At 55.6% G+C, this 12343-nt stretch overlaps 1 protein-coding gene across 1 annotated transcript in view; it reads right to left on the bottom strand.

Annotated features, from left to right (window-relative positions):
• Nucleotides 1–937: 937 nt before the first annotated feature.
• SNED1 (sushi, nidogen and EGF like domains 1) overlaps nucleotides 938–12343 on the bottom strand; it is a 65299-nt gene continuing 53893 nt past the window's right edge. Inside the window, exons 29-33 of the mRNA XM_027766996.1 lie at nucleotides 9538–9654; nucleotides 9040–9127; nucleotides 4561–4642; nucleotides 3612–3649; nucleotides 938–2345 (exon numbers count right to left, since the gene is read on the bottom strand). Of these exons, the coding sequence (XP_027622797.1) occupies nucleotides 3638–3649; nucleotides 4561–4642; nucleotides 9040–9127; nucleotides 9538–9654 (299 nt within the window). The 3' untranslated portion in view covers nucleotides 938–2345; nucleotides 3612–3637. The remainder of the gene's footprint in view (nucleotides 2346–3611; nucleotides 3650–4560; nucleotides 4643–9039; nucleotides 9128–9537; nucleotides 9655–12343) is intronic.

The raw sequence follows: 12343 nt of genomic DNA, 5'->3' as shown, positions 1-12343 counted from the left end.
GGACATGGTTGTTTCATGGCCTTCGGGCACCCCGGAGGCTGGGGGCGGGGGGAGGGCCCTCTGCCTCTGCCGCCCTCCTCTGCCACAGGCAGGACTGTGGGACAGCACAGATGCCCCATTCCGTGCCGTGTGCCACCCGCCCTCTGTGACACGCAGTGCTGTTCTTGTGCCCAGTAAGAGGATCGAGCAGAATCCCGGTCAGCAAACGGGTAACCACCAGGCGCCTTTGCCTACGTTGGTTTGACACAGAAGGAGCTCTGTCACAGATTTCCTGGGTGGACCCCGAGTACCCTCAAGGCAGGCCCTCGGTGTGAGAACAGCAGGGGCAGTGGGATGATCCGAGAACGACTCCCACGTGCTTCTCTCTGGGAGGTCTCTCTACCAGGTGGCACACTTGGCAGGCGGCTCAGGGCCCGAAGACTGTCCTGCCGAGATGCTGCAACATGCTAGTGCTTCCTTGTGGCTAGGGCCAGAGGTCGCAGCTGTGCTGGGGGGGGCTCACACCTCCAGGCCCCTCTGGTCTCACCGCTTGCCGGTCGGTAGTGCTGTGGCATACACGGTGACAGTGGCAGTCCCGGCGCTGCAGGGGCAGTCAGCGGTGTGGGGCTCCGGTGTCCTCCGTTCACCCCGTGCCCGAGACCCTTCACTAAGCTGGGCTCTCTGGGCGTCTGGAGACTGGGGGCTGTTTTTGGAGTATAGGAGGGACGTCTCAAAATGACTGTTCCTCCTTCTGGAAATGACAAATTGCACACACAGACATATGCACACACAATTTTAATAAAAATAAAAAGCCTAAAATATATTCTAGCTCTTCGATTTTTTTTTTTTTTTTTTTTTTTTGTGAAAGGAGGGAGGTCCTGTCCGAGGCTATGAGGCTGGCTGGCAGTAGGAGGCAGCACGTGCTGGCCCGCAGCAGGGTCTGCTGTCAGCATGGGCAGGGGGAGCGGCTGCTCTGTGCACGGCACATGGGGCGTGGGGCCAGGAGAGGCCAGAGCGCGGAGGAGCAAGCTGGATGGCGAGGGGTAGGATGAGTGTTCAGCCATGGAGGTAGCACGTCCGGGACCATCCTCACTCTTTGGGAGCCTGCACTAGCACCCCCGAGTCCAAGAGGGGCTGAAGGCCTGGCACATAGGGCAGGCGCTGCGCAGCTCTGCATTCGGACCCCAAGAGGCCCTTGCTGTGCCTCGGCTTCCCAGGCAGGCCTCTGCCTTTTCTGTGAAGACCCAGGTCTTTGGTGCCTTGGTGGTGGCTCGTCCTCCTGGTGTGGCTTCCTCTGCATGAAGCCAGCCCAGGCCAACAGTTCTCCCAACTATGGCCAGCTTGGCCACCCTGTCTGTAAATGAGACGAGACTGGCGCCCAGCCACACCCGTGCACGCACCTGCTGCGGTGGCAGAGTCTAGTGGCGGTCACCGAGCCAGGAAGCATTTGCTGTCTGGCTTCCTGGGAAAGCCTGCAGACCTGTGCCCATGGTAGACGAAGGCTGTGTAGCGCTCCCCTTAGTGTTTGTGGGCCTTTTCTCCCGGAATGCCAGTGCGTGTGGTGGACATCAGCCTGCAGAGCAACCAGCACAAGTACGGGGGAGCGGTCAGCACGGTGCTCTGCCCAGAATGCACCTCTCACCATCTCCTGGCCCTGCCGTCACCCGGCCCCCGACCCGGAGGTGGGCCTTGGCAGTGGCTCCGTGATCAGCCAGGACCCTGAGGGCTCCACACTGGGGTCTGAGAGCAAAGCATTGGGAGGCCAGCTTAGCACGGGCGCCCGGATACATCGCGAGGTGTGCAGTGACGGTCCTGGAGCTAAGTGTGGGCCTGGCCCAGAGGGCTGGTTCCAGCCAGGACCTTGCCTCTGTGGTGCTGTCCATCCAGCTTAACCTCGTCTTCCTGGGTCTTAGAAACTTGAGGTTGGAGGAGTGTAACGAGAACGTCCTAGGTCCTTCGGAGAAAAAGCAGTGAGGATGAGAACAGACAGCCGCACCTGGTCCTCTGTCAAGCCCTGCTTCCCACGCCTCTGCTGCTCGGGTCCCTACCCCAGACCTGCCGGCCTCACAGCAGCAGAGCAGGCCTCTGGGACCCCGCGCGGTGGGTTCAGTTTCCAACCCACAGGCTGCTCTTCCCCGCTCTCCATCTGAGATGACCCTGGGCCTCTCTGCGGGCGTGAGCAGGGCTGCGGCGCCTTGGTTGAAGTTGATTTCCGGGCTCCTAGGTGGGTACTGGGAGGGCGCCTTTCTGTTCCCCGCGTGTTTGTAGTTTTCTCCATGGCGTCAAGAATAGGTGTTCTCTGAGCCGGTATTTGATAACTTGATAATTAGTGAAGGGTTTCTGGATTTGTTTTTATAGAAATGAATCTGCCGAGTGAGTTTTTGAAAGATGTGTTAATATTTCAGATGACTTGCTGCTGCGGGAATACTTCCGACCCAAACCCTAGCAGAAATTCGCTTGCACACCTTGCAGTGCGGGAGCAACGCCTTGAGTGCACGGGGCACATGCGGTCTGGGCTCTGAAGGGACGGGGCAAGCCCTCCTTCACATGCCGACGTGGCGCACTCGCGAGCCCGCTGCCCCCTCCTCGGCCTCTCCCGAGTGGCCCTTCAGTGGGAGCTGCTGGCTGTCATGAGGGTCTCCGAGTGTCTTCGCCCTCATCTCATTAGCCATTTTAGAACACCAGGCCTTCCCTGGGGCTCCCTCCTCTCCTGTAGCCCCAGGGAGGTGCACAGTTAGGCTGCACTAGGGAGTGGGAGGAGGCCGCCCTCGGCCAGCCATGCCCCAGGGCGCCGTGGCAAGTGTCAGCATGAGGCTGCTCCCGGGCCGTGGTGGGCTCTGACAGCCTGTCCTTCCCAGAGATTGCGAGGAGTACGTGTTCTTGAAGACTGAGGGGTTCGTGTGTGAGGAAGTGGGGACGGATGGAGCTTGTTGCCAAGAATTTGGGAAACACCGGGTCAGACACAAATGGAGGAGAGTGTCTCATTTCGGGACTTACGGGTGCCGCCAGTCCTGGTGTCCGTCGTGACTCTAGTGACGGGTCCGAGCACCTGCCCCACTCCCCAGGGCCACACTCGGGGCTGGGAGGCATGCCCAGCTGTCCCTGGCACCATCAGGACTCCACAGCATCCCAGCCCCGCCCTGTGCCAGGTGGCCCGCCAGCCCCTTGCAGTGCCCCTGCAGCCATTGTGGCTGACCCGGAGATTTCTTGGCCCAGTTCCCTCCAGAGTGAGCAGGATTCGCCCTCATCCAGAGGGCCTCATTCCCACCTGCTAGGGCTGGTGGCCGTGGCCGACCGGGAGCCATGTGCCGTCTTCTGGCCCGTGGCAGCCCTGGGGGTCTGAACCCCAGCGGGGCTTTCACCTGAGAGGACCTAAGGGGACGGCAGCTCTCTCGGAGGCTGAGGGACTGGGCAGTGGGGCAGTGCCGGTGCAGCGGGTGTCCCGCCCAGCCCTCGGCCACTGTTTTTTATTAATTTCTTTCATGAAAGAGGCAGAGACAGGGACCCCCAAAGGGTCTTCAGACTCAGCTGCCCCCCATTGCTGGCACATGCCAGCATGCTTGAGAGGTCCCAGATGAGGAGCCACACGGTGGGGTACCCCCCCACCTGCCTTCCCCACACGGTGAACGTACCTTAGGATTTCTTCAGTGTTTGAAGGTTACTTTGTTTCCTGAAATAATCAGATAAATGACTTAATGGCAGGGCAGGCACTACCTATGACCCTGCAGCTCCGTCAGCCCAGGTGCCACGGCCACCCCGCCCTAGCACGCGTCTGTTCCAGCGTGCAGAGCGCCCTACAATGGGCGAACGGGGGTCTCAGCGTGTGCCCTGGGCGTGGCGGTCATCGTGGGTGTGCGCAGGGACTAGTGTGGGGGGAGGCCAGCACGGCCGGCTCTGGGAGGCAGTGGGCTGTGTGCGTGGCTCCTGGTTGGTCCACGAACATGACCGAGGTTTGGACTTGAGTGTTCAAAAGCGTAACGTGTTCTTAGGCATCAGCATCCTTGTGATGGCATGGAACCTCCTGGGGAAGGAGGTGGGCGTGCGTGAGTGCAAGGTGGGGAGAGGCTAGGCAGTGTCTGCAGGTGGGTGCCAGGCCTGTCAAGGCAGTCTCCCCAGCTGTGGCGCTGTGTGTTTTGTTTTGTTTTGTTTTAGAGAGATTTTTGCTACAGGGCTTGTATGCTTGTCAGAGAGAAAGAGAGAGATAGAAAGTGAGAAATCACCCCACGGGGGGATGGCCATGCTATAATCCTGAATCTTCCATATTCCCATCAAGATCTTGGGCACGCACACATGTGCCTGGCATGAGTTTTAAGCCACTGGGCCCAGGACTCGAACCGTGGTTGACTATGTGGGAGTCCAGCGATATATCCATTACGCCATCTGCTGGTCCCATAGCACTGTGTTCTGTGTGAGCACTGTGACCTCCCCCAGCTGTGCCCACCACATGTGCTCACATGCACACACGTGGATATGCCGGTCCTTAGCAGGGCACACTGCACAGGGCCTGCACCTCTGGGCAGATGGCCTGCAGCCCCGTGTCTCAAGGCCACCCTCGCCAGCCCCGCCCATCCCCCCGTGCACCTGTGCAGGGGTCCTGGGACCCGTGGTCTCGCAGCGCTCTCGGAAGCAGACATCGCGGTGAACTTTGTAGACTCTCTTGTACCTGCCGCCATGAGAAAGCTCCATGGGAACCGACGTTGAGGTGCGACCGTCAGCTGCCTGGCCACGACTGCCTGAGCCCATGGACGTGAGGCATGTACAGGAAAGCCAGTATTTTTCAATAAAGCATTACCTCCTAAGGAGGTATTAGGATGTCCAACACAAAGTCAGATTTTTATTAAACAGACTTAGAAAGGTGCGACGTAGTTTACCACTTCTGCATGCATTTTGATGAGCGCCGACGAAGTCATGAAATGAAAAGACAAATTGAAATTCCAGAGACATGGACTGATCTGGGGGTGACCTTACTTTTCTCTGTGGGTCCTGTGAGGCAGGAGACCCACTCAATCCCTCCCTGTCACTAGCTGCTGCCTTCGTGAGCCTTTGGAACCGCAGGCCCCACTGCATAGACTGGGGACTGCTCCTGCCTCATCTTTCGCATGTGACAGTGGGTGGACAGTGCTTTGGCTCTTGGTGAAGATCTCAGGTATCAGAGCCGATGAAGAGAAATCTGAGGATCTGGGGGCTCAGAGCACCAAGTCTGCTAAGCTTGGTAGAACTTCAGGGTTAATGGTTCCTTTGCAAGATTCTGCTTCTGGCCACAAGGGAGTCATGGTCTAGAACTAACCTGACGTGCATAGCCAGAGGGCTGGACAGGGTAGAGGAAGTAACTGCTTTCAGGTGTTAGAAAACAGACCACGCAGGGCTCTGATCCCTGAGAGGAGGCTAGTGAGTAAGCCCTGTGGCCACCGTGGGATCCAGCGTGGGCACCGTTGGGCTTACACTTAGCCAGGGGCCCAGCATTGAGGAGACAGAGGACTGGGAAGGCAGTGGCCTTGAGAGGAGGAAGCTGTGCTGAGGAAGAGGGGCCTGCCTGAGCTCCCAGTGCCTGTGGGGACAAGGAAGCTGGTGCACAGAGCGGCCCCGTGAGGCTGAGCAGGAAGAACTACTGAGGAGCCCAGCGATTCCCTGGCTTGGACAGAGAGGTCTCATTTAGCAACCAGTCTCTGTAGAAGCTCTGGAAAGGCCATGCCATCAAATTGGGGCACAGTTAGCCCAGAATAAAGGCTTCTCTAAAGGCACCTGAAAACAAGCCTCAGAATGATCACAGTGTTCTCATGTAACTGCCCTGCAAGGAGAAAAATAAGACAGCATTCCTGAATACAATAAAAAGGAAGAAAGAAAAAAAAAACCACCCAGAACTCAGTAACATAACATTTATGAAGTCTAGCATTCAGTAAAAAAACTAAGATATTCAGAGAATCTCATGAAGAATTAAAAAAAAAGTGACCCACAACCAGGAGAAAATAATTGAATAGGAAAATCCCCAGAAATGAGGGCAATGACCGGAATAACAGACAAGGACCTTGACACATCTATTCAAAATCTGTCCCACGTGTTCAGTGATCCAAAGGAAAATATAAACATAATGGAGAGAGAAATGGATCTTAGAAAGACCTAAATGGAACTTCCAGAGATGACAGACCATAGGATTTGAAACAGACACGCTGTGGAATAAGATTAGGGAGCCTAGATGCTGCAAAAGGAAAGATCAGTGACTTGGAGTGCAGAACAATAGAATTTCGAAAATGAGAAGGAGAAAAAGGACATTAAAAAAAGAAAGAAGCTGCAGTGATCCGTGAGACAATTCTGATCTAACACATGCATAATTCAGAGTTCCAGAGAAGAGAGAAATGAAGGAACAGAATAATTATGGGAAGAACAGCCCAAATTCTCCAAATCTGACATGCCCAAAGCCCAGAAATGCAAGAAGCTTAACAAATTCTGGAAAGTAAATGCACACAACCATACCAAAGCACATCACAGTAAAGTTGCTCAAAAGCTGAAGGAGAAAACGCACAAGCACTATGGGGGGCAGGCTCGGGGTGGGAGGACACTTGACAGGTAGTGGGACAAGATAGGGACGAAACTACAGGCAGGTGATGTGGGAAGAGCATCTTTTTTTTTAGAAGAGAGATTTTTGCTATAGGGCACATATGCTTGCTAAAGAGACAGGCAGAGAGACAGAAAGTGAGAAATCACCCCCTAAAGGGGGTGGCCACAGTGCAATTCCTTCTCCTCCATTCTCCTCTTGGGATTAATGGGCACACACGTGCCCACTGTGTTTCAAGCCGCTGAGTCCAGGATTCAACCCCGGTTGGCCAAGTGGGAGTCCAGCGACAACCATTATGCCATCTGCTGGTCTGAAGGAACAACATCTTTAAAGTGCCAAAAGGACAAACAGTAGTCAAGAATTCTAGTTTCAGCAAAAGTATGCTCAAAAATCCTTTATAGACAGAAGCAGAGAGACCTACACAAGAGGGTACTTGGTGTTCTAAGGAGTGGGAAATGACCCAAATGGGACCACACGGGGGAGGGGGGCTGCTGGAAATGGCAGGTAGGCCAGTAAACATAGACGTTTTTTCTAATCGTTCATTTTTTTAGTTTTTTGCCATAGTGTGCATGTGCTCACCACAGAGTGAGAGAGAGGAGAGAGAGAGGGAAATCAGCCCTTGGAGGGATGGCCACACCACAATCCCTTCTCCATTCCCCTCTCGGGATTTTGGGCGCCCACATACATGTGCCTGGCATGATCTCCAAGCCGCCAGGTCCAGGACGCAAACCACCACTAGCCATGTGGGAATCCATCATCTTAACCTCTACACCACTACTGGCTTCAAAGACATTTAGTTTTCAACACTTAAAAATTAATTGAGGCCACCAGGTGGTATAATGTTTACATCGCTCGACTCCCACATAGTCATTCGTGGTTCGAGTCCTGGACCTGGAGGATTAAAACTCATGCTGGGTGCATATCCCGAAAGGAGAATGGAGAAGGGATTGTGCATGCCCATCCCCCGTGAAGATCGGGATTTGCTTTCTGTCTCTGTCTCTCCAGCGAGTGCACACATCCTATAGCAAAAACCTCTCAGAAAAAGAGTTGGTTGTCTGTTGAGAGCAGAACACATCATACAGTCACAGCGACGGCCGAAAGCACGTGGGGGTGAGTGTGATGCCGTGGACTCTGCCATGGTCTGAGAGGCGTGGCAGTGACCACAGGTGGGCAGTGATGATTGGGAGACATGGGCGGAAATCCTAGAACAGCCACTGAACATGCCAGCCAGAGACATGTACTCCGTGAGCCTGTGGAGGCGGACAGAGACCTGGAAACGGCGGGAAAAGGAGAGCCGGACAGGAGGGCCACGTGGGGAGAGCAGTGCCGTGGTCAGCCCCGACCACAGTGACCATCGTGTGAAGTGCGTAAGTGGTCTGATGCCCCACAGCACGCGGAGGGGGTCAGACAGGATGCAGGGAAGGCACGGCTGCGCGTTAAGTTCATGACCGCCCCTCGAATGGTGCGGATAGGTAGACAGGAGGAGGAAAGCCTTTGGCAGGTGACATGCTGTCCCGGTCAGGAAGGCAAGGGTGTGCAGCTCAGGACTGCCAGTGGCCCTGCCAGGTGCCTGGCAGGTCTGCGTCTCCTACACGGTCTGCCGTGGGCGAGGTCTGAGCTCTGCCCTCGCCCCCCTGCAGCCACTGTCTGCAGAGCGAGTACCGTGGGCCGCTCCCCTGCTCAGAGCCCTGCAGGGCCCACGTTGTGGGGAGGATCCCCGGGGGCTGCAGGACCTGTGCCTGGCCTTCCCACCACACTTGCCCCCAGTGGCACGGCCCCAGCCCCCCACCTCCCTGCTGCTCCCCAGACCGATCCCCTCGTTTGGGTCTTGGTCACTGACACTGCTCTCTGGAAGGTTCCTCCTAGATAGCGCCCTCCTGCCCAGTGTCCGCCAGTGCTGTGTTCCCCGTGCGTCCCCCACCGCGGCTGCGCCTGCCCACCTTCCTCGCTGCACTCATGGCCCCGCTGCTCCCGACAGGAGGTGGGCGCTGCGTGTCAAGAGCAGTCGAGCCCCCAGTGGGAGCTCAGTGGGCCTGTTGACTGACCGACCTGTGGCGTCCCGAAACGTTAGCAGCAAGGTCCCGAGAGGTGAACGAGCAGCGCTCCTGCCACCTCCCCGCCCCCCCAGCAGGCCCAAGGGCTGCAGGTCCGGTGGTCCCGTTACGAGGAACGAGGACCAAGGTGCACAGCCCTGCCATGGTCCCCTCTTGTCACGTAGGAGGGACGGGCAGCGTGTGACGGCAGGCTAGGTGAGCGGGACGGAGAGGAGGCTCTGGGGGAGCCTAGGCTGGGGTGGGGACGACTTACACGTGGTGACAGACACCGCCCTCCCAGACTGGAAAGGACTTGGTCTCCGAGAACAGCCGCGTGCAGGGGTGGGGCTCCCTGGTACAGGCTGCAGTGCAGAGGGGCCGCGGTCAGGAGGCCTCTGCCTGGGAGAGACTAGCAGCCTGCCTGGCCTAGGGTCTGTCTCTGGGGGAGCCTAGGCTGGGGTGGGGACGACTTACACGTGGTGACAGACACCGCCCTCCCAGACTGGAAAGGACTTGGTCTCCGAGAACAGCCGCGTGCAGGGGTGGGGCTCCCTGGTACAGGCTGCAGTGCAGAGGGGCCACGGTCAGGAGGCCTCTGCCTGGGAGAGACTAGCAGCCTGCCTGGCCTAGGGTCTGTGCCGCCGGCTTCTCCCAAGGCCACAGTGGCCTCAGGATGGTGCCAGGTGGGAGCCCCTCCTCAGGGCGGGGGCACTGACCCTGCGGGACTCACACCTAAGGCCACGCCTCGCCGCACTGTGGCTCCAGCTCTTGACTGTCCGGACCCTGCCCCTGGCAGCAGCATGGCAGTGGCTCCGGGCCGCCGCTGCGGCCTTGCCTACCAGCCTCCCTGCCTGTGCCCGTGGGAGGCCCAAGCTCCTGCCCCGGGCCCACACAGATCCGAGGCCCCGTGGTCCCGGGGCAGAGTGCAGGCATCCCGAGGCCAGGCTGGCGACGGAGCCAGCCCTGACTTACCGAGCTCACAGCGTCTGCCCTTGAACCCCGGCCCGCAGTCACAGCGGTGGGCCGCAGCGCCTGGCACACAGGTGCCGCCGTTCTGACAGGGGTTTTCTGAGCAGTTCCCAGGGGCACCTGGAAACGGAGGCCACGAGTCAGCCACAGCCCGGGGGCCTGCTGGCTGCGGCTCACTGCAGGCTCTGTGTGCCCCACCCTGTGGCTATGAACGCGGCGTGGCTGTGCGCTGTGGGCGGGGAGGGCTCCGTGACCAGCCTGGCCCTCCTGTGGGCACGGCTACACTTCCAGTGCTGGGAGAGCGAGGGTGGGGCGCTGCTCGTGTGCGGGCTGGGCCTCTATGCTTCAAGGGGAGGGTGGGCCGAGGGAGGCTGCGGCCTTGGGTGCAGAGAGCAGCCCCCGCCTGTGGGCCACACCCCTTCCCTGCCTTTGTGCTGACTTTGCCCTGACATGGGAGCCCCTTCAGTGACGTGAGTCCCTGTCACCTGTCCTCAGGGCAGGGCTTCTCCCGAGTTTCCAGCCCCTGACGCATGTACAGAACTGCTGCGAGGGGTCAGGGCGGCTGAGCCGCGTCAGCACTATCCCAGCCTAGCCCATGTGCACCGAGCCGCAGTCAGCGCGGAATCTGCCGTGCTCTTAGAGCGTGGCATGCGCTGTGTTTGGGCCAGGTCTGCCCTGTTGTGGTCCCAGCCCCCGAGTAGCTGCTGCTGTGCGTGGCCGAGGCACTGAGCTGGGACCTGGGCCTGGGCCTCTGTGTGGCCCGAGCCTGCCAGGCAGCAGTGTTGCACACGCCGCCAGGCCCGGTTTTCAGCGTTGGCATTATGTCTATTGTAGCTTTCAGAGACATTGAACAGCACGAGGAAGAACTACCCAGCCCACCGCATCCCACCCTGAAGAAGGCAAGGCCAGCAGGTGGTATAGTGGTTAAGGCGCTGGACTCCTATATGGCTGACGGTGGTTCAAGTCCCAGACTTGGAGGCTTGAAACTCATGTCAGGTCCATGTGCATGCCCAAAATCCCGAGAGGGGAATGGAGAAGGGTTTGTGGCGTGGCCATCCCCCAAGGAGGTAATTTCTCGCTCTCTCACTCTCTGGCGAGTGCATGCACCCTATGACAAAAATCTCTCTCTCAAAAAAAAAAAAAGAAAGAAAGAAAGAAAGAAAAAAAGAACTATAATTTTGTTAATTAAATGCTCTACATTCACATTGCTTCAAAATATTAAAGGGAAACAGGTTTTCCTTTCTTCTTCTTTTTAATAACAAAATGAATATTAACCTTTTAAAACAGTTTATTTATTAACAAATGTATTTTTAGTTATACAAAAAAAAATCTATTTCCTTTTTTATTTTTTTATTTTATTTTTTACATTTTTTAAAATACATTCAATCACATTATTTAGCTTACAAGATGATCATTTCAATATGTGAACATTTCACATATTGACATGATCACCAGTCCAGTTGATCAAAATATAACAATACTACCTCCCTGTCTCAACAATGCTGTCTCCATATCCCTCCTCCAAATGTTTTTCCCCAGGCCAGCAATCCCATTCCTTGGCATCTACCCGAAGGTTTTCATTTCTTCTATCTTATCCTCCTTCAGTCCAGGTCCTTTCCTTCCTGAAGACAGCATATTTGTAGATTCTTATATGATACAGAATATGTGTACCCCAATAAAAGTAAATATGACAGAAGTCTTAACTCCCACATTGTAACATGAAAGGCAACATTCTAATCACAAAGTCTCTACCTTGCTTTTTTGTTTCTTAACAAAATGTCCTGGAACTTTGTCCACACAGGCACACAGAGTGCTTCCTCATTCCTTTTTCTAGCTGCATAGCAGTGTGTTGTTTGGATGTGCCATGGTTATTTACCTAAGTCTTCCTTGATAGACAAATGGATTGGTTTCTAATTATTCAGCTTCACCAGCAAAGCTGCCATGGATCATTGTGCATTGTGTCATTGCAAGTCTGTTGGTAGTGCAAGTTTCTAGGGGATGAATTACTGGGTCAGAGGGCACGTGGACTTGTCATTTTAACTCTTGCCCAGTTGCTGATCTGCATTGCCACTGGTGACTCATGAGAGTCTCAGCTTCTATCAGAGACTGTCACTTACCTTTCTATTTTTTCCCACTTTGAATATTTGATATTTGAATATCCATTTATATGCTAAAGAGACAGAATTTAAGAAAGAAATGTTCTTAAAAAGAAAGAAACAGGGACCAACAGTTAGTGTAATGGCTATGTCGCTGGACTCCCATGTAGTTGACCGCGGTTCGAGTCCTGGACCCGGTGGCTTAAACTGATGCCGGGCGTGTGTGCGTGCGTGCCCAAGATCCCAAGAGGAGAATGGAGGAGAAGGGATTGCGGTGTGGCTATCCCCCCTGGGGATTTCTCTCTTTCTGGCTTTCTATCTCTCTGCCTGTCTGGAGAGCACACACGCCCTATAGCAAAAACCTCTCCAAAAAAAAAAAAAAAAAAGGAAAGAAACACAAGTGGCACCTTCCTGTTGCCCATTTGCCATCTCTAGTGATCATTACTACATCAGCATCTTGCCCAAGTCAGCACACCTCTTCCTACTTGGAGAGGATCCTCCAGGGACCAAGGTCTCTATTTCCTGGTCATTTGTGATACCACCGTGTTTTTGTATTTCTCGGGTAGGTTTATCCTGTCATTCCTTTGTGCATCCCATCCTGTAGGTACAGGTTGTGTGATCTACCCCTCAGCGCCCCCACGTGATTCTGCAGCACCCGAGGCTGCCCTCTGAGCACCAAGCCTGGGCTCCCAGAGTTTATTTACAAGTGATGA

This window comes from Tupaia chinensis, unplaced genomic scaffold (assembly GCF_000334495.1).
Source record: "Tupaia chinensis unplaced genomic scaffold, TupChi_1.0 Scaffold143823_1, whole genome shotgun sequence".
Lineage (NCBI taxonomy): Eukaryota > Metazoa > Chordata > Mammalia > Scandentia > Tupaiidae > Tupaia > Tupaia belangeri.
Note: the sequence above shows the minus strand (reverse complement) of the source record. Positions and strands in the feature narration are given on the sequence as shown.